This window comes from Parasteatoda tepidariorum, chromosome X2, assembly GCF_043381705.1.
Source record: "Parasteatoda tepidariorum isolate YZ-2023 chromosome X2, CAS_Ptep_4.0, whole genome shotgun sequence".
Lineage (NCBI taxonomy): Eukaryota > Metazoa > Arthropoda > Arachnida > Araneae > Theridiidae > Parasteatoda > Parasteatoda tepidariorum.
In genome coordinates, this window is record NC_092215.1 from 59,070,781 (window position 1) to 59,097,414 (window position 26,634).

Sequence of the window (26,634 nt, forward strand, 5' to 3'; positions counted from 1 at the left end):
ATTCTCATCGAACTGAAAAATAGCGAACATTGACCCTAATAAAACAAATTTAAATCACCATTGAGGAAACTTGAGCTATAATTGGATCAACTTTGCACTAAATATGCTAAATAAAACTTTTTTTTTTCTCAATTTTTTACTCTGTTCGATTACTGCTTTTGCCTCTTATAAACTTTTCATTCGCATCTAAATGTTAAAATTCGTATTATAAATTTTGATTAATTTTAAAATAAAAAACATTTGTCCTTAAAACTTTTTATTATAGGGAATGAGACACTGGGGAAAGGAAGGAGCCGTTTTCGTTGCTTATAATAATTATAAAATTGTTTAAAAAACTGACTCTATAATAAAACTGGTTATACCCTTGATTTGCATGCAAATTAAAAAAGAGAAAAAATCATAACTTTTGGAAACTTTTTTGGAAAATTATGGTTATTCGAAAGTTTGAGGGGGGTAAGAGATAAAACCTATTTTTAGAATCTGGGAATAAACAGATGAACAATGGGAATACCCATATCAAGGCTTGTTTACGGTCCAAGTTCTTGAATCCGAGAACTTGGAGGAATTTCTCTCTCCAAGAAATTGGATGATTCGTCGACACTATCTAAGTTCTTGAATGTCACTGATCGGTCCGATGAAAACCTGCGCATGCGCATTGTTTATATTCAACATTATAAAATTATACTTACATGAATTCAAAATTGCTAAATAAGTTCAAATAAAATCATAATAACACAAATAGACCCAAACAGATTAATTTATTTGGATTAAAACATATTAAAACAGACTCCAAAATAACCTAATCTGATGCCTGCTTGTTGACGTCACAAAACTTAGGAAGCTAATTGGTTAAGGGAAGAAAAACTTTGATGGAAAGTAGAACATGCTCCACTATCGTCCAAGGACTTGAACCAAGAACTTGGATGATCGTTTACACGATCCAAGCTTCAATCAAAACAAGTTTCCATCAATTTCAATCAATCTTCGTCCAAGAACTTGGATCGTATAAACAGGCCTTAAGTTTTGTTAGAAATCCAAATTAAGAAAAAATTTAGGAAGAGCAGCAAAAAATCAAAAATGGATAAGACCCTTTAAAAATTATGATTTGAGGGAAGGTTTAATATTAATTATGGTTATTGGAAGGTGCAGTTTTCACCTCAGGCGGTAATTTTTTTTATACATTACTAGATCCTACAAGAGAATTTTTCATAAATTTCAAACATCTGTAAATATTTTTCTTCTAGTTTTCTCCACTGGAGTAGTGAGAGATAACGCTATAGTCATTATTCCAATAATCATAGTTTTTTTGATTTATTACCCTAGGGACATGCATAAATTGGTAGGATATTTTCTCTAGTTTTCAAATATGCTATCGGAAATTTCTTATCTGGAAATATAAAATATTACATGAAAAAAACTGAATTTTTCCTAGAAGAATCATATTTCCCGGAATTCGGATTCCTGTTCAGCACCCCAAAAAACATAAGTGTACAAAAAATAAAAACTCCTGCCAATTTTTCCAAGTAAAATCCTCTATTTCCTGGACTTTTGATAAAGGAAGTTTTGATAAAGGAGTTTCGATAAAGGAAAGAGCCCTTTACTGTAAAAATCACCATCCATTTTACTAACCCCCGTTAGTTTCGTGTTCGGAGACGCATGTTTAGCCATTATTGAGTTTTATTTCTTAACATTTTATTTTTTATGAGCTTCAAAAACTAAACCGTTATCTAGCTGGATATAATTCATCTAGCAATGTAGCGAATCATTTGTAATCAATAAGAACTGATTTCCAGTGATTCTTGTAATCATTAAAACTAGACATGCCATCATTGATTGAACTATTGAATTATTCCAACGTAAATGCAATCTTATAGGCTATATGTTATCACTAGAGCCCGGATTTTGATGACCTAAAAAATCTAAACTAATGCCCTTAAAAAGTACAAAAAAGGCCATTAAAAAGGGCAAAAAATGCCTTAAATAAAGCAAAAATATTGAATTAAAAAAATGTTTTGCTCTTTAAAATTATTATGAGTCATTTAAAAAATTTAAAGCAATGTAATACTTGTTCTACTTTCATTAAAGTTTGAAAAATATGTTTTATATCCTAAAATAACAAAAAAAGGAAAATATATTGACACCAAAATATTTTTATTTTGTATAGAAACTTTAATGGATATAACAACTTCCATCTCATAATATTACTAAATATCAGAATTACATTGGATTATTAAATGTTTTTTGATAATTTGAAATGTAAACGAGCGTCTCTTGTCTGAAAGTAAATTTTCATTCCTGCAGAAGCTTTTTTCAACGTCTACTGATGTTATAGGTGCGTACTTGCAAAAGACGGTCTCACTTACTGACAATAATTCTTCTTCAATTTGAAAAGATTTTGCTTCACCTGTTAATATCCTAGAGATTTTCTTCATTGTTTGGAAGCCAGTGTAATAATGAAAATTGATAAAAAATAATAAAAATTGGAAAAAATTAACGAAAAACTTTAAAAAACGCATTAAAATGCAAAATATGCCCCAAAATTTAAAGAAAAATGCCCTATAAATCTAAGAAAATGCTCTAAAAGACAAAAAATGTCCAAAAATGCAAAAAAATGCAAATGTCATCAAAATCCGGGCCTTAGTTATCACCTATTTAAATTTTTATGTTATAGGAAGATGCGAGCAAGATAACTTTTTCGCTAGTCTAAAATTTCTCAAAAATTTTGAGAATGATAAAGATTTGAAGAAAAGACATGCAGTAACCCCCCACCCTCATTTGAGTATTCGGAAGGATGTCTCGCCTCCTCGACAGTCCCGATGAGGATCGCCATCCGAAACACTGGCGCATGCACCTAGCCGACCGGCCAGCCCCATCCGTGACATTTATTAAAACCAAAGAAATTACATAATTTACAGAAGCTGGCAACACAGAATAGTATGAAATAAAACTTGCTCCGGGAGGGCCGTCTTATAGTGCATGATGCCGACGGTATTCCCTTATAGGGAGCCAAGACAAAACAGTTGTAGAAAAGTATTGTGTTAATTACATCACTATGTATCATCTGTTTGTATCTACAAAAGATGTTCCGTGTTTTATATAAATGCCAGGTACAAAGTAACATTAAAAACGCTGATCTCTAAAAATGGAGCAAAATGACACATAATACTTATTCCCGCTACAGACAGTCAGTGTTACAGACAGACAGTTAGTCATCAATTAGACAGTGGGAACATTAAACATTAAAATTATTACATTGCTAAAAGGGCTATGATAAAATTAAACAAAATAGATTAAATACTTGTGACAAATTGGTGATACAGGTGAAACTAGTAATCCAATCTATTTCGATACAACAATGAAGTAGGGCAAACTACAAAAGTTAAAATCAAGAGCAAAAATTGAAAGGAACAAGGTAAAACATTGCTGCTAAAATGAGAAACCTTAAAATCAGCTAGGTAAACAGATAAAATAATCAAGGATTAAATAGGAATGAAGGTTAAAATCATGATTGAAGATTAAAATTAAGTATCCCATCAATATACCAATTAAAATCAGTAAGAACATGAGTAATTAAGTTAATCGGAGGATCGGAGACAATTCTGGGAGACACAGCTACTAGCTAGTAAACAGGGGATCCATGGGGTCATCAGGTGTAATTGTATCTTCAAGTGTTCGCTTGATGATTTCTCTAATAATTTGCATTTGTTGTTTGGATCTACACCATGTCTCCATGAGTCCCCTTATGTTAACGTGGATTCCACGGAGTGTCGAGAATTTATTGCATTCAGCTATCAAGTTCAATTGTTTGATTTTTGCCACAATATTTGCAGCTCGATGTCTTTTGGAAAAATCTGGCTTGATATTCCCCGAACACTCCGTGTTCAGTGTAAAATTGGTTTACATAAAATTCGCTTGATAGAACTCTTTCGTTAATGTTTGGATAAAATCCGTGCGTGTGTCTCCCATTCATTGAATTGTTCCACCTTTCCTGCCAAAGGGCTTTGCTGACCTGCCTTAATTTGTGGTTGATTTGGGGTCTGGTGATTGAATAGTGGTAGTCTACCCCACTGAGGAGAGTACCCTCCCTAGCTAGTGCATCAGCCTCCTCGTTGCCGAGTTTCCCTAAATGTGCCTTTATCCAGTTGAATTGATAATTTTATTTTGTACCATATTTTTTATGTTTTAGGGTCTTTTGACGTTTGGTTCTCGAGGGACTGCAACGAGGATTTTGAATCAGAGTATATAACCAATTCATTAATGTTTTCACTAACAGCCCAAGAGATAGCTAGTTTTATAGCTGTAAGCTCAGCGGGGTAGATACTTGATTCATTGTTAATTCTTGCAGATTGTTGAAAGATAGTATTGTTATTATACTTGACCAGAAGACCACTACCTACTCTATATTCGTATTCGTTTGTGTCCGTATTTAAAACAAGCTTTCTGCTTCCGTCTGTGAAAATTTCGTAGCCAATTCCCCTCGGCCATTTGAAGCTCCTAGTGACCATTCTCAATTGTTCAGGGTTATAGTTGCGGACTGAACTTGGTGGGTAGTCTTCTGGCGCAAATTCGAGCTTGCACCAGAAAAACAAGCAAGATTTGAAGAAAAGACCAATATGTCTTTACCCTTACCTCTCTTTCAGCCATTAGGAATATGCCTCTTAATTTTTTTCTTACATAAATTTACTTTTGAAGTAATGTAAACAAAAGGCTTAAAAATGCGCGTCTTGTTGGAGAGACACAGCACGTAAACTTTAGAGATTGGTTCCATTTACTATGCTAATTTAGCAAACCACAACTGCAAGTAAATAAAAATAGACTGAAACAGCCATTTGCTTGGCTACTTGTGGAAATTAAATTTGTTAATTTAATTTTTCTAAGGTTCTTAACAGTTTTTTTAATTTGCCCCCAAAACTCAATTTATTTGTGAAATAAAGCAAACATTTCACCAACATAATTATTAATTTTTATTTTAGCAGATTCAACCCTTGTAGTAAAATCAGAAAAGGATTCGACTGATTACTCTCAAGAAACAATTAGGAAGGACACTATAATAAAATTTGACATTCAGGACATAAATTCAACCAAAACTAAAGCAGTTTCTATCCATGATTATGTTGAAACCTCATCAGAATATAAGCCATTACTTGAGACTTCAACTCAACATTCTTACAACGATGGAGATCAGATCATTTTATCAACTAGCAATGTAAACAGTTTAAATGACGGGACAGCTATTAAGTTTGTAACGGATGATAATCATTTGCATGAAAATGACGATACTAAGCAAAGCGAATATGAAAGTAAAGACGTTACTTCATTGAAGGAAAATTTGGAAAAGAAAACCACTAACTATGAAGCCTTCCTTGATAAAGAAAAAACTGAACAATCTACTTTAGCTCCCTCTTTAGAACTCAGCTCCGAAACTAAAAATTATGAAAAAAATGCCGGTCATACAATTATTTATCCAGATATCCTTCACAAAAAGTCACCAGATGCCTTTTCCATTGATAAGAAAGAAATTGTTGCTAATTTTGATGTATCTTCAACCAACGACAAATTTAAAAGTGAAGTTACAACTGAAAAAATATCCTCTGGGTTCAATTTACTGCAAGAAGCGTTTACAATCAAATCTTCTACTTCAGTAGTTGCAGCCTCTGATGACGTTTTTTCGACAAAGATGGGTGAATCTTCAAAACACTCTAAATTAGATGGCTTCAGTAACAAAGAGACAGTTATTGATTCCAAAGAAACCACCAGATTTTCAATCGACAAACAACCAGACAGTACTACTCCTGATACTTCAAGTATGGAAACTTCTTATCAACCATCTACTGACTACTTATCTTTCAATAATGAAGCATCACAGGATGAGTTCGGCCTCAGTAACAAACGAACAACTATTGATTCCAAAGAAACCACCAGATTTTCATTCGACGAACAACCAGACAGTACACCTCATGATACTTCAAGTATGGAAACATCTTATCAACCATCTACTGACTACTTATCTTTTAATAATGAAAGATCTCAAGATAAATTAGGAGGTCTCAATAACAAACAGACAATTATTGATTCCAAAGAAATCATCAGTTTTTCAATCGACAAAGAACTAGACAGTACGTCTCATGATATTATGAAAATAGAAACATCTTATCAACCATCTACTGACTACTTATCTTTTAATAATGAAGCATCACAGGTTGAATTAGAATTCCTCAGTAACAAAGAGACAACTATTGATTCCAAAGAAACCACCAGATTTTCTATCAACAAAGAACTAGACAATAAACCTCATGATACTTCAAGAATAGAAACATCTTATCAACCATCTACTGACTACTTATCTATTAATAATGAAAGATCTCAGGATAAATTAGGAGGTCTCAGTAACAAACAGACAACTATTGAGTCCAAAGAAACCACCAGCTTTTCAACGGACAAGCAACCAGACAGTACGCTGCATGATACTTCAAATGTTGAAACATCTTATCAACCATCTGACTACTCATCTATTAATAATGAAAGATTTCAAGATCAAACAAAAGATTCCTCAGACACTGGTAAATATTTTATTTTAAATTCACGTTTGATAAATAACAGAACATCTCTGTCTTCTGTAAACATGTATGGCTCCTTTTGTCCTATTAATGTGTATGAAATTATTATTATTTTGATATCAATTGATTTAAAGCATTTAAAATTCATCAACGACAGCGAGAATCGAAACTAAGAAAGTGTAGCCGTGTTGAAAATACGGTTAGACAGACAAAAAAAATCAAAAATCATTAAGAGAAGGGTTTTTTTTTAAAAAAATTTACCCACTATGAATATCTAAAGTCCGGGTGAGTCGCACCATTTTGAATTAACTGAAAAATGAAGATAGTGAAACATTAATATCGAAGCTGGTTATTGTTTTATATGTATACGCTGAATCAAATAAAACCAAATATAAGTAGATAAAAATAGTTTAAAAGTTAATATGTTTTATTTAAAAGCTAGAAAAGTTTTGATGCATATTCACTCACTAGTTCGCCATTGCTATTTAGACAAATGAGGTCTTATTTCGTACGCCTTTTTTTTTCTTTCACGTGAAATCAAATAAAAGAATCAGTCGATAAGAGATATCACATGTATAAAAAATGACAGTAAATAACTTATATCTATTTATTCATCTGCAATTCCTATAAATGAGGCTTTGTTTCTTATCTGTTGTTTTACTCTAAATTTCAACGAAACCTAAACTTATTCGATAATACTAGTTAGGAGGTTAAAAGTGGTTAATGCTTAAAGAAGTGCAGATCAAAAGTTATGTTTTTCATGATTCTCATAACTATTAATAGACTTATTCGATTTAGCTCAATTCAAAACAGTTTCTAATAGAGCTCTTGTTTTAATGCTCCTTGAAGTTGGAAACAAACATGGTTTAAATAAGTTTCATTTATATGTACTGAATAATTTGAAACCTCTTTTTATAATGAATCCCTTTTATGACATGATTGTTTGAAAAAACTATAATGAATCCCTTTTGTGACATGATTGTTTGAAAAAACTATGATGAATCCCTTTTCTGACATGACTACTAACTTTGAGAAAACTAAGTGAAACTAAGTTTTAGCCTTTCTGAATATAAAAAAAGAATTCAAAACTAAACCAGTTAGATAAATATTTTTGCTCTATTCCTTATTAGTCACAATATGAATTAAATTTTTCTAGACACATTAACTGCTCTAAGGAATTTTATATTTTCAATCGATATTAAATATATATCCAGCAGATTTTATATCTGGTATTTTTTAAATCATTTTCAAAAATATGAATCTCCTTGTCCATAATATTTTTTAATGTATTATATTTTCTTTAAATATTAAAATATGCATTTTGTCGTGTTTTTTAAAAAATTGTAACTAACTTTAATATTCTTAATGAAAGAAAACTTCATTAGCTTCCAAAAATATGCAGATGATAATAAAAGTCGATATGTTTCGAACACTCAAAAATATGCGCCTACTCTTAAAATTCGCGAGATGTGAATGAAGAAAACAAAAGAGATTTAGAACAGAAAACGGAAAATTGTTAACGATAAATGTAAAATAAAGATGAAAAACAAAATTAGGAAAACTGTGGTAACCAAGAATAAAAAAAAAGCAAAAAAAAAACAGGAAAAGCCGCAGTGGCCAATCGAGGCAAAACAGGGTAAAATGCATTTCCACACAATATGAAGATCTGGTGTGGAACTCATGTCGTTAACAAGAGAATCGGCATTCATATGAATAAAAAGCATTCTGGGGAAACAAAATATATCTGAGGTAACAGGGATGAAAATAATTTTGGCATTGTCGAAATTGAATTTATGCACAAGATTTCAACAATGTGCGACAATAGATGATTATCGCACTCTTTCTACCCCTGTCACATCAGCTCATCTTGATGCCTGGAATCTTATTTTATTCATATGAAGCCGATTCTCTCGTTAACCACGTGAGTTTCTCACCATCTCTCTATAACGCGTAGAAATGCTTTTCACCCTAATTTACCTCTCTCGACTACAGTGGTTTTTCTAGTTTTTTCATTCTTGGGCACTACAGAGTTCCTAGTTTTTTTTTCACTCTTTATTATCCGTTTTTCGTACACAATTTTCCATTTTCGGTTCCAAATCTCTTTTGTTTTCCTCATTCACGTTTCGTGAGCCTTTAGAATGAGCGCCTATTTTTGAGAGTTCAAAACATGTAGCCTTTTATTACCATTTGCATAATTTTTGAATCAAATGAAATTTTTTATCATTAAGTATATCGTTTCGCTTCAGTTTCTTGGGATTATTAATTTAATATCTCTTATATAATTTAAACTTTAAATGAGTTTACGCCTTTGGCTCTGAACTTTGAACTCGGTAAAAAAATGACTGGTTAGATACACTGCTCTCTATATATAAGTATCCTAAATATGAAATATTATAATGTTCTGAAAATATTCCTTATTTTAAGATTTTTTACGGTCAGTTGAATTTGCATGAAAAGAAGAAATATAGAGTATTGTTGCGTTCTAATATTAGGTAGCTGAAGCCAGAGAGGTTGACTGTCACAGAAATTTTATTCTAAATCATTTTGAACGAAAATCACAACTTTAAAGTTCTATACTAAGTAAAATATTTTACTGAAAAGACTCCCTAAGAATGTAGTCAAATATTTTCAAAAATTATTAAAATTTTAAATAAGTCGTCCATTTAACTACTCGTTTTTTCCTAATATTTATATATTGTTGCATTAAAAGAATATCTTTTTAAATATTTCATGACAAACAAACTGTTAATTTATCTATGAATTTTTTGTTATCAGCATTGAGAGATGAGCAAAAGTAAATCATAAAGTTTTTATGAATGAGATAACTTTTTAAAAATCTCAATCGTTCTCAATTTCTTCTTCTCTATTTTTAGGATATTTTACGACCACAGATAAATATTTGAACAACTACTATGAAGATCATGTAATTGAGCAATCGATTCAACCAAAACCAGCGATTGACAAGCCACTTGCATTATTATCAGACGGTAAGTCATAACGTTGGCCGGGATAGCCTGGTTGGCAGGGCACTGGACTCACATTTTTGAAATTGAGAATTCGAATCTTGTCGCCGAAGATTACCCGGGTAGTAAATGGTGACTGATGCACGTTGCATTTGTCGGGTCACAAAGTCCTTCATGTTTCCGAAAACAAATTATATATCTGGGGATACTGAGATTGATCGTTCTCTGGTTCAGGTCCAATTTAAGATTTGTGGATGAATGGATGTGTGAATGAGTCTGCCATATAAAATGGGTGTGACGTATGGGCGTGGCAGAAGTCAAATTCTTGGCCAAAAATGGAGCCACTGAAAAGCAAGAACAATGGCCGCCGACAACAACAACAAAATGTCATAATGTTCAGTCAAATATCATACTATCTATTTACACTATAATAAATCCCATAAAATTTACAGTTTTAAACTGGCAGATGTAATGGTAGCGAAAACCATAAAACTTGCGAAGTAATTCGGTAGCCTGAATTTGCAATACAAGAATAAATTTTCTCCATAAAAATTATAAAGATGAATAAAGATATGCAGTCAAAATCCTTTTTTATTATTATCAAAAGATTTTGACTGCATATCTTATAAGTTTTTTCTGTAATAGTTACCAAGAAAATCCGTTGCAACAATTTTTTAACACACACAATCTGTTTTTCTTCATGAAAATTACAAAGTATATCTGTAATCACATCGGCTTTCTACCACATGGGAACAAGTTTTCTTTATGAAAGTTACAAAGTAAATCTGCACATGCACCAAATAGAGATATGTTATGTCAGGACTGTGATAAATGCAAGCTGGGAACAAAATTTATATCGACCAGTCATCACTGGGATTCGAAACTGGGTCACCTCATTGGGAGGCAAGCACTCTGTCCTATCTCATCCACCACGGCTCTAGCATTTAATTATGAAGTTAAGTATGAAAATGTCTTCACCTTTGGAAAGACTTTGAAGCCTTAATAGTGAATCATTACATATTGAATTGCAGTTTTTTTTATACAATGTTCAAAACCCTAAAATAATTGCAAAAAAATAAGAGCAAGTACAAAAAATCATCGTAAAATGATTTGAGAAAAAAGTAAAGCTATCGTACTATAAGCAAAATTGTATATCAAAATCGAAAATTTGAACTGACGATTTTAATCCGTTTATGATTAGGATGAAAAACAGTAAATAGCCATTTTGTCAACAAAACGGCTTTAAACCTTCAAATATACGAAGAAAGTCAGTGGAAAAAGGGGATTAATTTAAAAAATGCTTTGTTTTTGTATGTTAACTTACTGCATGTTGCGTCTGCCTTCTAAGTAATTTGTTTACATTCAATTAATTTTTAACTATTTTGCAAGCTACTAGCATAATTTATTTCAACTTGAAGCATTTATTTTCAAAATTCACCTTTTTGATTTATTCTTTTAATTCTGCAAGTGTCACTTTTTAAAAGAAAATTAATTAGTATTCAAGCGTATTTCCAAGTTTTTATTTTGCAATCTAAAGCTTTTTGACGTTATTTCTTTTGCAAATATGGCTTGAGCTAGAGGTGTTAATATACTGTGTGTTGTTTGGTCGTCATACATAGAAGGCCGTGGTAGCTCAGATGTTAGGGAATCGCACCCCAGCTAGGGGGATCCGGGGTTCGATCCTCGACTCCACGAAGACTCACCGAGTGCATGTGATTCTGTGGATTCGAAAGTTCTGCGGTCGGTATCTGAACAGTACCATGGCTATAGGAACCTGGAGAAAAAATTTTAAAACTATGGATTTAATACTTTAGTACAAATATAATTCTGATAATCTAACAGACATTTTTTAGTAACTATTAGAGTTTTTTTATAATTAAGGGATTACAAAATATATTTTTGATTGCAATTAGAGCGTCAGAACCAAGCTAAAAATAAACTGCAGATAATCTACAGAAAAACTGCAGTTTGAAGACTGTTTTGGCCAATTCCGCTACAGAATTTTTGAAGTCGAAACACTGCAAAATTACTGCAGTTTGTAAACAGCAGTAATTTTGTAGTAGTACCAACTTCAAAATTCTTAATGTTAATATACAAATTTCTGTGTTTAGTGGTTCCATCTATCGTGATTGATAGAAAATACTATAGTTTTTGTTAAAAAAAATTCCTTTTGGAAAAAAGCTTTTGATAAAAAAAATTTTAACTTAATTTATTCTCTATTTAAGTCTCTAATTACAGAGTGTAGTACTTATGTAGTTTTCGTCGCGATTGTGCCGCTATATTATATCCTGGGGTTCGAACACCCACCCTGTCGGCTGTGAGATTGACCGACTAACCCTCTCGGCCAAAGCGCTGTGTCCTAGCTCATGCAAGGAACTAAAAGCTTTTATGAGGTGGCTCTTATTGGTGTGGATAAAGTTTTAGTATTTTTAATTATATTAGGTGAAAACAAAGTTAATAAATTTTTTCAGCGTTAACAGTTTGAATAGCGTCATTTTCTGGTTATCTAATTGTTTTGATTGTATACGGTAAAATAACAATTAAATGAATTATTACTTTAGAGCGTTTTTTATGAAAAGTTCCTAAGAATGTAGATTTGAGATCTTTTCCCCCTATGTTTCGTTATTTTTCTTTTAAGTTTAATTTTTAAAAGCAAGGAGCTCTAAACGAATTTTTAAAGTTAGCAGTTTTATAAATCTTATGCTCATTTAGATTCAATTGAAAGTACTATGAGTTACTTCTTTTTGAAAAAAACAAAATTATTTGTTTAATGTATAAAGCTTTCATTTATTTTCAAGCAATAAGAAAGGTGTATTGCTTTAAATTGTTTAAATTTATTTAAGACAAATTTCTGAAACAGAGTTAAATTAATAAATTTTTGAAGGAGAAGTTTGAAGCTAAAAATTCTGGTTTAAATATCCATTTTCAAATTCAATTTCGTAAACTCCTTCGATATAAATTTGTTTAAAATCCGAACTAAATATTTTTTTTATTAGACAAAATAAGTATAATTTTTGTTCTGCAATAATCCTAGCTTAGTATGAATTTGAATAAAAAAATTTACTAAGGAACATTAACTACTTGCCTTTACTTTAATATTGTTTTTACCATCAATTTTTCGCAAACATAGTTTTCCTAAGTCAAAAAGAAATAAATAATAAAAATTAATAAAAATAAAATTAGTAATAAAATTACTAAAATGCAGAAATTTTTAAATACCTAATTTTAGGCATATTTTAAACTAATTAATTTGTGTCTAAATCTCACTTAAAAGTTTTTGACACTTTTGAATTATAAATAATTACAATTAAGTCAAGTATGTATTTTATGAATTTTAACTTTTATGAAAATAGACAGTGTACATTATTTCCGTTATCAATACATAAGTTTAGAATTTTTACCTAATTATGAGAAATTAATATATAATCAAAAAAAAGAAAGGAAAAAAAGACATAAACATTATAAAAAGTTGATATACCAACCAGGAAAGCAAGATTGAAGAAATCAAACTCTTTCAATTTTATTACAATACAAAGTAACTGCAGTTTTTCTGCAGATTCATCAGAAACTATACTTCTGAAACAATGACTGCATAATTACTTCAAATTTACTGCAGAGTGATCACGGATTTAAATTTTCAGTTTTTTCTAAATTTATGATTTAAAAGTGACCTCACTTAAACAACAGTAATTTTGTAGACAATAGTTAAAAGTTTTTTCGAAATGAATTACTGATAAATTACTTCACATTAGCTGCAAAATAACTGCTGTGATTTTACAGTTAAGATTGCGCCACAGAAAATCTGCAGTTAACTCTAGAAAAACTACAAAATTACTTCAGTTCTGTAAAAAAAACTGCAGTTTATTTTTAGCTGGGAAATATATATATACGTACACGGACCCCGGTGTACCTTTACGTTGATGCTTTAAGAAATACTTTTTAATTTTTAGCAAAAACTTTATCAAATAGCTTTTAAAAAGTATCAGAACCGGTTAAGTTGCCAAATAGTTATCAACGTCTAGATTTGACTGACCGTCAGTGATTATTAGAAATATTCTTTATTTTCCTTTGCTTATTTGTGACGACTTATGTGCATAAATTTTGGCTAGGATTCTAAAAATACGGTGCGCTAAGAGAATTAATTATAAAATACCGCATTAAATAGGAATATACAACGAATAATTAATATGTTTATCTCTTTTAGAAAAATTCCTTACAATGGGATTCGAAAGAAAGCTTTTTGTTAAATGAAACAATTTTTTACACTACTGAATATAAATTTCTATCACAGCATGTTTAAAATGATTTCTTTTTATATATTATGTCTATATTTTTCGTAAACCATGTATTTACAGCTTTTTTTATTATCTCCATTTATGTAAAAAGAAAAAAAAATCATTTCCTTTGCCCGGGATAGCCTGGTCGGTAGGCTGCTGGGCCCATGTCCGAGAGTTCGTGGGTTCGAACCCCGCCGGCCGAGGACTCCCCGTGTAGTAAAGTGACTGATGCACGTTAAATCTGTCGAGTCGCAAAAGTCCTCCATGTTCCCATAACAAATCAAAACCTCTGGGGGTACTGGATTGGAGATCGATCGTTCTTTGACTCAGGTCAAAATTACGATTTGTGGATGAATGATTGGATGTATGAATGGGTCCGCCCTATAAACGGGTGTGACGTATCGTGTGGCAGAAGTCGAATTCTTGGCCATGGATGACGCCACTGGAAGATAAGAACAATCGCACCCCCTCTGCCTACACAGGCATGCGTCAACAATAACAACATCATTTCCTTTTTCTTTCAGTGTGAACATTTTATTTTTGCAACTTATGAATGTTTGAAAATGAATCCTTTAAACATTGTGGAAAAATTTTTTTAGCCGGATAGTTTTTTATACCCATTTTGCGTAAACGTTTAAATAGCTTTTGATTGAAAGATCGGCCGTTTAACATGTGAACCATTCAGAAATGGTTCGAAGGCAAATATTCAATAGAAAAATACATTCTTTTGTAGAAAATGGTCTTAACTAGAGAGTTTTTAATACCTATTTGCCCAAACATTTTAAAAACTTTTGATAGAATGATCGGCTATTTATCATTCGAATCATTAAAAATTGTTCGAAGGTTTCATAGAAATATACATTTATTCAATAGATTTATAACAAAAAATTAGTAGATCATTTAAAATTTCATAAATTTCTATAATAGTTCTTTTAGGCCAAACAATAAACTGAATTTTTCACTCTTGTAACAATGTTCATTGAAACGAATTTTCGTGAATTAAAAAGAAATCTTATTTAAGAGACTTTCATTAAACCTCATAAATACTAACGAATTTCTCTCTTTGTGAGATCTTTAAATGCTTACAACATATACATCGCTATGACAATATCTCATTATTGTTTATAATAGCTCTTTTTATTATTTCAGTTAATTGAAACTATTTAATGGTACAATATTTTTCCAGGTAACTTTTTCACAAAAAAAGTGGAGGAAAGTGACAATTCGTCCAATCAAGACAACAACACGACCGGCCAATCATCTCAAGATTTTTCAAAATATCCAATCAGTGAAGAAACAGATTCTCCCAAATTAGAAAATACCAAAACAACACTTGATTATTTAAAAGATACATCTGAAAATAAGGTTACTGGTACAACACAAATAAATACTCACATAGGAATAGTACAACAATTAGAAGATAATGATGAAGGCTTCCCTGTTTCATTCTTAGAAATGGTTACACAAGATAAAAATGATTCAGGGTTGTTCATTCAAGAAACTATTCAATCCAATCTTATTGATTTCAGTGACGGTAAAACAAAACCAGAAATAGTTACAGAAAGGTCAAAAGAAACTTATCTCACAACTTCTGTTCCAACAGATGAAAGTACTTTTAAAGAAAAAACCCTTTTGAACATTGTGACAGAAGCCTCTATTTTTGAAAGAACAACAGGGATTCTTTTTGAATCGACTGAAAGAATAAATTCTGGTGCAGCTATCTCTACTACTGAGATCAAAAATAATGTTCAAAACGATTACAGAACCTCACTTAGCAATGACTTCGAAACAGAATCTTTTCAGGGCACAACAAAAAGTGAATACTCCCATGAAAATCTTTTAAAAGATTTATCACTAACCTCAAATAAACATGATTCAGTGTCTGATTCAAACGTTACTCAAACAACTCTATCAGAAACAAGTGAAACATTTGTTGTGACAGATGCGTACATTCATCTTAAAGATTCTGATCAAACTTCAAATGAGAAAGCAACTTTCTCATCTAATGACGCTATTGATTATTCAACAAAGTTTGTGAAATTAGACATCACAACTTTTTCTACCAGTCTTATGTCGACTTCTGATAAAGTGGAAAAAGAATTTACTTCAACTAAAAAGGAAGAAGGAACGAGTACTGTTAAACCACTCCAATTAGTACCTGAAAATCTTTTAGCTCTAACTGAGTTAGAAGGAGATTTGAAATTAGAGTCATCGGACACTAGCTTACTAAAAACCAAACCGATTGATGAAAAACGAATTTTGCCAGAAATTTTTCTTATGAAACCAACTGTAAACACAAACAATTACAATAAATCTGATGTTTCGGAAATACCGAATACCACAGAACATGAGTTAGAATTTCAATCCGAACCACCAGCAGAAACTTCAGTTAGTGATTCTTTCATCAATTCAGACTTCCTACCAGAATCCACCGAAATTAAAATATTGAACTCTGAACAGGATCAAGAGTTAGCAGCAATAACCTCAAATATTTTGACTGAAACACCTGTTCCTGAGTTATCTACAAATCCAGGTTTTCTCTCCGAAAACAGCGTTTCAGAAACAGTAAACACTGAAAAAGTGCAGTCAGAAGCACCTGATCATGAGTTATCTACAAATCCAGGTTTTCTCTCTGAAACCAGTGTTTCAGAAACGTTAAATACTGAAAAAGTACAATCAGAAACACCTGTTCATGAGTTATCTACGAAACAAGATTTTCTCTTTGAAACCAGAGTTTCGGAAACGTTAAACGCTGAAAAAGTACAGTCAGAGACACCTGCTGATGAGTTATCCACAAATCCAGGTTTTCTCTCTGAAACCAGTGTTTCAGAAACGTTAAACACTGAAAAAGTACAGTCAGAAACACCTGTTCATGAGTTATCTACGAAACCAGATTTTTTCTCTGAAATCAGTGTTTCGGAAGCGTTAAGCACTGAAAAAGTACGGTCAGAAACGCCTGCTCATGAGTTATCTACAAACCCAGGTTTTCTCTCTGAAACCAGTGAGTCAGAGGCGTTAAAAACTGAAAAAATACAGACCGAAACACCTGTTCATGAGTTATCTACGAATCCAGGTTTTCTTTCTGAAACCAGTGTTTCAGAAACGTTAAACATTGAAAAAATACAGACAAAAGCACCTGTTCATGAGTTATCTATGAATCCAGATTTTCTCTCTGAAAACAGTGTTTCGGAAACGTTGAACACTGAAAAAGTACAGTCAGAAACACCTGCTCTTGAGTTATCTACAAACCCAGGTTTTCTCTTTGAAACCAGTGTGTCAGAAACGTTAAAAGCTGAAAAAATAGAAACCGAAACACCTATTCATGAGTTATCAACGAATCCAGGTTTTCTTTCTGAAACCAGTGTTTCGGAAACGTTAAACACTGAAAAAGTACAGTCAGAAGCACCTGCTCTTGAGTTATCTACAAACCCAGGTTTTCTCTCTGAAACCAGTGTGTCAGAAACGTTAAAAGCTGAAAAAATACAAACCGAAACACCTATTCATGAGTTATCAACGAATCCAGGTTTTCTTTCTGAAACCAGTGTTTCAGAAATGTTAAACATTGAAAAAATACAGACAGAAACATCTGTTCATGAGTTATCTACGAATCCAGATTTTCTCTCTGAAACCAGTGTTTCCGAAACGGTAAGCACTGAAAAAGTGGAAGAGTTAGAAGAAAAACCTAAACTTTCAACTAGTGACTCATTCAAAAAACCAGGTATCTTCACTGAATCCACTATTTCAGAAGCAATACACTCTGATGAAGAGTTAGAAATAATTACTTCAGGGTCTTATATCACTTCTCGTACGGAAACGGTATACAAAGACGATTTTTCTAGCAAAATAAGGGATTTTGAAACTTCTACAAAATCTATTTTGCCAGCAGAATCAACTGTCATTTCAACAAGCAAACCAGAAATTACAAAAAAAGATCGTCCTCTTGACAAATTATCATCAGGTTTTGATAGTTCTGATTCTGAACTTCCAATCGGAGCAATGCACCATCAAAGCAACTCATTCCAGAAACTCAGTATAGATGTTTTCGAAAAACGCCAAAGTACTACGCCAGAATCTTTTGAAATAGGTAGCTTATTTGATGTAGAGCAACTTCCAAATAATCTAACCACAGTAGACACGTTGAATGACACAGAGGTCCATCTCAAAGGGACATCAATTGATTTCTCAGCTTCCTCATACAGCGGTCAATTCTTTTCAGATGACATGTCTACTACTACTGAACAATCTTCTAAGTTCGAAATATCCTCCCATAAGCGACAACCGACTAACAACTTTACTTTTTCCCCTCAAACCAGTTTTGAAAATATCGATCACAATACAATTGCTGATTTTCCAGCTGAAGAAATATGGAATATAGTGAAGCAATTTAATTCCGAGAAAGTCCAAGCAGAAATCCATGAAATTGATGCGCCAAGTGAAACTTCTTCTCAAGCAACTGAAGCATCTTCTGAAGCAGCTGATGAAGAGGACTTTGATAAAACGCGAGATGATATAACAAAAACAGCAGAGGAGACTGTTACTCCTCCAACATCTGAATCCACTTCGAAACCTCTAATTTATGATGTTATTTTAGAAACAGATCCTGATTCAACGGAAGAATTAACTACTTTATACGAGCCACAATCAACCACTACAAATCCAGGTATGTTTTATATTTTCTTTAAAAAATAATTGCTGATCCTACCTAATCATGATTTAGGAGCTTTTACGAAAACAAAATTAGTTTCCGAACATTCGAAGAAAGATTTGTGGGCTAATGGATGGGTTGCTTCATCTAACTGGGATTGAAAAACATGAATCCATGATTCATTTTATTAATAGCACATACTCCAGTTGTATTTTTAACGAAACTATTCATATTTTCTTCTTAAATGATAAATTAGAAAGATTTGTAGGCTAATGGATGGGTTGCTTCATCTAACTAGGATTGAAAAGCATGAATTCCGTGGTCCATATTTCCTTAATAGCACATATTCCAGTTGTATTTTTAACGAAACTATTCATATTTTCTCCTTTAGTGAGAAATTACCTAAGACTTTATTTATCATATTTCGAAGAATTTTCTTACACATCAAAAATAAATTTAGGCATTTCCTTTCCCAAATTTCTTTCATTTTACTAATTACAAAAATTACTTCGCAACATGGCTGCTTTTTTTCTAGCGTTCAAATTTTATGCATCACTATAACTTTTAAAAACTTACACTACATTTTAGAACACATTGCGTTTTTCATACGCTATTTTACCGTGTTACTTCTTAAAAGCTTGCTTCAAATAGTTGTTTCTCTAATGTAACATTCGGAAGATTCACTTTATTATTTTTACTCGAAAGACTCCAAAAACTCTATTCACAGCGTCCATTCATCCCTTGTAAAATTGCTGCAAAATATTTAATTCCAAGAATGCATACAAGCTTTTTTTCTGAATAAAAAGTTCTTTGAGAGAGTTTCATTTTAGACAGTACAAAAATTTATTTTTATGATGAAAGTAAAAAATTATTGTTAAAACTAAAAAGAATTCAATAAAGATATTATTTATTTTGGGCAGAAAATTAGTATTTCTTTATGTACTTAGATGAAATGAGGAATGAACTTAAGTAAATAAGTACATGAGTAAATAAGTACATACGTAGCACATTGATGGTGGCACATTGATCATCATTTAAAAATTAATCTAAGATCGATTTCATAAAAGATATCTAATTTTACTGTAATTCCTTTACTAAAGATCAAGTCATTCAAAACGGCAAAATGTGATAGAAGGAATACATATTTGAAATATATGTGATTTCAAAGATCATTCTATTCCTATCAGAGCAACTTTTGTTTAATATTTTTTAATAGTGTCTCTTGTTTAATAAACATTGTTTGTAATAGTGTCTGAATTAGGCAAGATCAAGTATTTGTATAAATGCAACAAAAAATCTGTTCCCTAGTGTAATCATTAGGAGATTTTTTACAAAAATGGAATTTTTTCTTGGTTTGCGGCCAGTTTTATTTAAAGTTTTATCATTGCCAAAAATATATAAATTCAATGGTTTCTTTGAGTGTTTTCATGAAAAGAGCAATTTTGTATTTAAAAAACAAACGATTTTTTTAGAGATTTTAGCGATTGAAACAATCGTTTCAACTTCGATGATTTTTAAAGTTCAAACTAATTTGTCCGTTTGACAATTAGTAAACATTGAAACACGTTCATTTAAAATTTTAAAAAAATAACATTGGTGCATTTTTCGATCACTCAATGGGAGAAGAGAAAAATTTTGTAATAAACGTTTTTCATTGTACTTTTCGATTGCATAGTTTCTAAACCAAAAAAAAACTTTCTTTTTATAAAAATCATTTATGTCCAAAAAAAATTTGACATAAATGAAAACCAAGAGTTAGGTTAAAATTTTAATTCTAATCTAGGTTATTCTATTTAGAAATATTTCTTAACATTTGCAATTTACATCTTTCAGATATCATAGATAGTCAACGCCCCCACCAAAGAGATGGTTGTAAGTATATCATCTTAATTTAAAATAATTATTTTTCATATTTTTATGAGCAAATGTTTTGATCTCTCTTCTTCTTCAAGAATTATTGACCAAACTTTAAGCAATGTTTAAAAATTAGACTAATTTTGAAAGTATATACTATCGGTGGTGACTTTCTCTCGAATAAAATCTGATCTAAATACTGCCATAATTAATGATTTTATAAAATATTTAGGAGAGCATATTCATAATTTTATAGAGCAGCATTATTCATATACCATATACCAAATCTTTGGTATATGGTATTGCTTTGGTATATATTTATGTAGTTGTTTTTGCTAACACTGATCCAATGACATGCTTAGACAAGTCATAAAATTGATTCTCCTATTTATTGTTTCAAATACAATAAAAGATAAATGAATCAATAGATTAACTAATCAATAGTCCGTGAAATCAAATAACGGTAAAAGGTACTAGCACCTTTGTCGATACTTTTTACCAGAAAATCCATTTTTACCGCGATACTTTATGGTACAAAGAATCTGATGTACCTTAATTTTTACAGTAATATTCACTGTAAAATCGCTGAATCACTATAATTTTAAAAACATTACTGCTAAAATTGCATCATAAAATTTTGCGATCAAAAGGGATTTTACGGTAAAATAAATTTTAAGAATGATGCACTCAGGGTACCAGTACTTCTTACCGTAATTAGAACCAGAATTTTGCAGTGTTTTTTTAAACTTAATACAGTCTTGAATAAAACTCATAACAATGTTTATTTTAATTAATGTTAAAACCTAAGAAATATTAATTTATCTATATAACAATTGAATTAGACTTGAACTAAGTGGAAAAAAGAACTTTTTCATAGACAAGCTTCTATTTTAGAAGTGAATTTAAAAGGAAACCATGCTCGGAAATAACATTGTACGAGGCTAGGGGCACTTCCCTGTTATGAACTGTTTCTTCGTGTGCGTCTGAACAATAAAGAAGCATTCTAAGCCACGTACACCGAGTATGCGTTCCTATGCAATTTTAATCCGCCTAAATACCTGTCGCAACATTTACCCCCTGTTATACAGATAATTTTCAAACTTTTATGTTTCGACAAAAAATAGACATTTCAGAATAAGAAATCAGTAACTTTAGGGACAAAACAGATTTGAAGCCCGCATTTAGCAGGATAAAGTATTTGTATAAATGCAATAAAAAAAGTGTTTTCCAGTGTAATTACCATTTAGAATAATATGTTTATCCTAATTTTATCTCTATCGAAAAATTAATCAAATTTAATAAATTAAAGTCTAAAGTAACGTATAAAATAAATGAAATACTATGTAAAACCAATAATGTAATCTACCAACATTATTAACAATGAAAGTTAATATGATGCCCCACAGCTATGTCCACAATAAAAAAAAGAAGTTATGTATATATATATAATTATTAACAATATTTCTTAAATAAAATTATTAACAATATTTCTAAAGAAGGTTTCTCTTGGATTATCACTAATAATCAAAAGATATTAGATTTCATTAAACATAATAAAATTAATTCTATTGCGACTTTTGATTTTCAGGATCTTTTCAATAGCATATTCCCCTTTCTAAACTATATGATGTCCTTCTGAATTATTACTATGATTTTAAAAATATCCTTTGTTGCGATTTTGATTATTGGGAAATTCTGGTTAATTTTTGTCTTTTTAATAATTATCTTTACAATGAAAAGGATATTTTTCTTGAAATTGATGTAATACCACAAGGATCTAATTATTCATCTCTCTTAGCTAACTTACTATGAAATTGCATTATTATGAAAAAAATTATACTCTTAGTATTAAATTTGCTTTTAGATATATTGATGACTTAATTATCTTTAATTTTCAAGACTTAACTATTTTATTAAATGATATTTACCCCAAGGAATTAATCTTGCTTCGTAATCATGATGATAATATTAATTTCAATTTTTTGGATTTAGGTATTATAAAAGTTGAAAATATCTGCTGTGTTAAATTATACGATAAAAGAAATGATTTTAATTTTAATATTAATAAACTAATTACTTGGAATTCTAATGGTTCTAGGAGCATCTATTTAAATGCCACTTTTAATGAAATGAACGGAATTAAAAGAATATGTAGTAATATTTATTTATCCAAAAAACAAATCGATAAATTTTTTAAAAATTTGATAAAAAACAATGGATACCCAACTAAAGTAATAAAATTTTATATAAAATCATTGAATTGATAGTATATTTTTGTGTATATATTTACTAAGCATTTTCTTTGTTAATTTGTATAATTTTTCCATGTGCAAATCCATTTCGGGCAAATCCGTGGTCAAAATTATTTACTAAAAAATTTACTTTGCTAAAAAATTTCCTTTGCTAATTTATATGATTTTTCCATGTGCAAATCCATTTCGGACCAATCCGTGGCTAAAATTATCTACTAAAAAACTGTTTCTTTTTTAATTCTTATAATTTTTCCATGTGCAAATCCATTTCGGGCAAATCCGTGGGTAAAATTATTTACTAAAAATTTCTTTATTAATTTTTCCATGTGCAAATCCATTTCGGGCAAATCCGTGTTATAATTATCTACTAAAATAATTTTTCTTTGATAATTTATATAATTTTTCCATGTTTTCAAATCCATTTCGGGCAAATCCGTGGCTAAAATTATTTGCAAAACAGGCAATTTATGTTTCTCTTTTCTATTTTATATTTTTTCTTAAATAAATATTTATTTATTTTCTAAAATCATTTATGGTCAACTTTTTAAATTATCCAGTATAATATTACCTTGCGCACATCCATTTCGGGCCCATCCTTGGTAACTAACAAATCAATGCACAGCATAACAAATCACTTCAGCAATGCAGTAAGAACGGCACTTTAAATTCCTCTAGTTACACTCAATTTACGCTTATGTTTTCATATTTTGTAATCTGGTAATCTTGTTGTGAAAATATTTTTAAATCATTCTTGAAAAATTTCCCGCTTATGCAAGTACATCTGATTTCGCTACTCTCTTTAGAGATTTTGTTTTATACTGTTTTTTCTTTTTATTTTATTTCATTTTCTGTTTTTGAGTGTTATTCTTACTTATTGTGTTCTATTTTATTTGTTGTAATTTTTGTAAAAAAAATTTTTTGAGTGCTCCTCACACTATTGTATTAATATACACTATCTAGCCATTAATGACCGGACACTGTGAAGTTCGGCGGTGGAGGAATTATGGTGTGGTCCTGTTTCTCATGGTTTGGCCTTGGACCCTTGGTGTTAGTGCGTGGAACCCTGAAAGCAGAAGGGTATAGAAACATCCTGGACAATTCGGCGCTTCCCACCCTGTGGCAACAGTTCGGTAATGGCCCGTTTGTGTTTCAACACGATAACGCTGCCATTCATAAAGCACATGCCATCACGGACTGGTTTGAGGAAATGGGGGTGCAAGAGCTTGATTGGCCATCCAAAAGTCCCGACATCAATCCAATTGAGCATCTCTGGGATGACTTGGAGCGCCAGTTGAGGGCCAAACCACAACGCCCCAAAACCACCACTCAACTCTTCGCCATGTTACAGGAGGAATGGCGGGCAATACCAGCCGCCGTGTACCAACACCTAGTGGATAGCCTTCCTAGAAGGGTTAAAGCTGCGATTCGGGCGCGTGGCGGCCTTACGCCCTACTGACTTGATGCTAGCACCTCATGTATCCGAAATGAGGGGTGTCCGGTCATTAATGGCCAGATAGTGTATTCTGCTTTGGCTATATTGTTACAATATCAGAAAGCACTCTTTTTTGCGGATATAGTCGTGAGGGCTGATGAAAAGATTATATCTTTTATTTTCAGGTTTGTTTAAAAAAAATTAATACTTTTTTTTTAAATCAGTTGTTTGTTACTTTTTATTTTTTTCATTATTATCCCCCCCCCTTTTTTTTCATATGTCTATAATTTTCCTTTGTTTTATCTTCATTTTGAACTTATATATATACATATATATAAGTTATATATATATGTAAGTGAAGGGTAGCCGCAATCTTTAAATTGTGGCTCTAATAGTTTAGCCAGAAGAGCGAATGAATGTTTGGCCCCCTTTATGTTAATTTCACTTCTTGCGTTTTTGGTTATATCTTTAAAACTAATTGACCAGTAATTTAAGCCAACAATTACCAAAAGTTTTACCATTTCCTTATGAAATAAGTTTACTCAAAAATAATTTCCTGCAAAAAATTATTCTTAATAGTTATTTATTATTTCTATTATTTATTTTAATAGCGGACAAAAAAATTTTGAATTATGAGGCATAATATTTTTACCATATTAATCTACTTATCTTTCTATTGAGAATTGTAAATTTTCATTTATTTTTATTTAGTAGAAGCCGAGGAAAATTAAAATTAATTATTTAAAAAAAAATAATTTGGTGACAATAACGAAATAATTTTTTTTTTTTTTGGGGGGGGGGGCTGATTAATGCGTTAATGTTTAACTTGCGAGGAACTTGACTTACGCAAACATAACATGCGTGAAAGTTCATACATATTTTTTCCCTAATAATAGATTGCTGTTTTTTTTTTTTAATTATAAAATTCAATGCGTCTTTTTAAGTCGTCTGCTTATTTTATTCTCATTTTAGCAAAGAATTCGAATATGATATTATATTGAACGAATATCGAGTTATATTCTTTTACGAACATTTCAATTAATTCTATCAGGGAAATGAACTACAATTAAAATCTTGAAGAAGAATATACAATTCTCGACTTTTAGAAATTTAAGAAACATTCTCACTGAATCATGTTAGATCATTCTGTCTAAAATGCACCAATTAAGTTATAAATGTATAACTTTCTTAACGTATATTTTTACATATAAATTTCTATTTTGCTGAAAAAAATTATAAATTTGCTTGAAAAAATTACAATCAAAGTTACTGTCAAGAAAACATTGGAAAACAATTAGTATTAAAATGAAAATTTTGTTTACAAAACATTTTAAATTAACACAAAATCGTTTGTTTTTAACGAAAAGATGGAATATTTGCACCCTTCTCTCTAGATGATTCGAACATCTTGAAGTCAGCTATTAAGTAGTTCCGAAAAAGATTTTGTTCTATTGTATCTTTCAGATTGTTACTATGAAAACACAGTGTATAATTCAGCAGAACAAATTCCCCGAAAAGATCCCTGTGAATTCTGTTTTTGCTTTAGAGGAGATATCATATGTCTTCAACAAACTTGTCCTCCTCCGATACATGGATGTTATGCAACACCCATTCAAGGATTTTGTTGCCCAAGATTCCATTGCCGTAAGTATTTATTTATTCCAAAAACATTTTCACAATTCCCATTACTATAATAAAATAGGTAGAAATTGTTTAATAACTTCTTAAAAACGTAATTTTTAATTATCAAAATTTGAAGGAAATTAATGAAATAGGAATTCTTTTTACCGAAAAATATAAAATTTTTCATTACTACATATTAAACCGAGAATTAATGGAGCCTTTTAAAAAATGGTCATTTTTACTGTGAGATTTCAAAGAAATATTCTGTTATTATGTTAAAATTATTTTTCATTGTAAAATTCTGAAACTTGTTTTTTTAAACTGGAAAATTTGAATGGCATTTTTCAAGATATGTTGTTTTTCATAAAAACAGAAGTTTTAAATAACAAATTATAGCTCGTAACAAATTTTGCAGTTGAATAAAATTTATGTTCTTAATTTATTCTTATACAAAGCCATGATATCATTAATATTAATTACATTCTTAAATACTTTATTAAAAAATCATAATTTTTTAACTGTTTTCAATCAGTAAATGAAAATGTTGTTTCTCTTTATGAAATAGTTTTTATAAATAATTCAGATTAGTTGAGTAAAAAATAATGTTCAGAATATAACCTTATAAAAATGCACGCTAGAAGCTCTATTTTTAGCATCAAAGTTTACTTTATTGTTTGATATTTAGATAAAAAAATTTCTATTAAAATCTGCAAGTTCTTTTTTCAGTTACTTTTAGTTAAATTTTCAAAGAATACGCTTGCAAGTTTTTTAAAAATTAATGCTGTTTTACTGAATTTCAAAACATGTCTTTTATTGTAAATAACTTTCGTATTAAAAGTTAAAATATTTTTCTTTTTTCCTTGGAGGAAATTTTTTTACTTTACCTCATGTACGTTTTGCAAAACTGAAATATTGGATCCCTTAAATATAATTTCAAAAATTGTTAGTGAGGCCATGGTCCAACATGGACTGTAATGGCAGGGAGTTAGTTAGTTAGTTAGTTAAATATAATTTTAACTAATTTTGTAAGT

The 26,634-nt window shown here is 30.7% G+C and overlaps 1 protein-coding gene across 1 annotated transcript in view; it reads left to right on the forward strand.

Moving 5' to 3' along the window:
* LOC107449504 (tenectin) overlaps positions 1 to 26,634 on the forward strand; it is a 148,877-nt gene that overhangs the window by 113,093 nt on the left and 9,150 nt on the right. Inside the window, exons 14-18 of the mRNA XM_071188061.1 lie at positions 4,974 to 6,560; positions 9,431 to 9,544; positions 14,984 to 18,457; positions 20,276 to 20,314; positions 25,445 to 25,624. Of these exons, the coding sequence (XP_071044162.1) occupies positions 4,974 to 6,560; positions 9,431 to 9,544; positions 14,984 to 18,457; positions 20,276 to 20,314; positions 25,445 to 25,624 (5,394 nt within the window). The remainder of the gene's footprint in view (positions 1 to 4,973; positions 6,561 to 9,430; positions 9,545 to 14,983; positions 18,458 to 20,275; positions 20,315 to 25,444; positions 25,625 to 26,634) is intronic.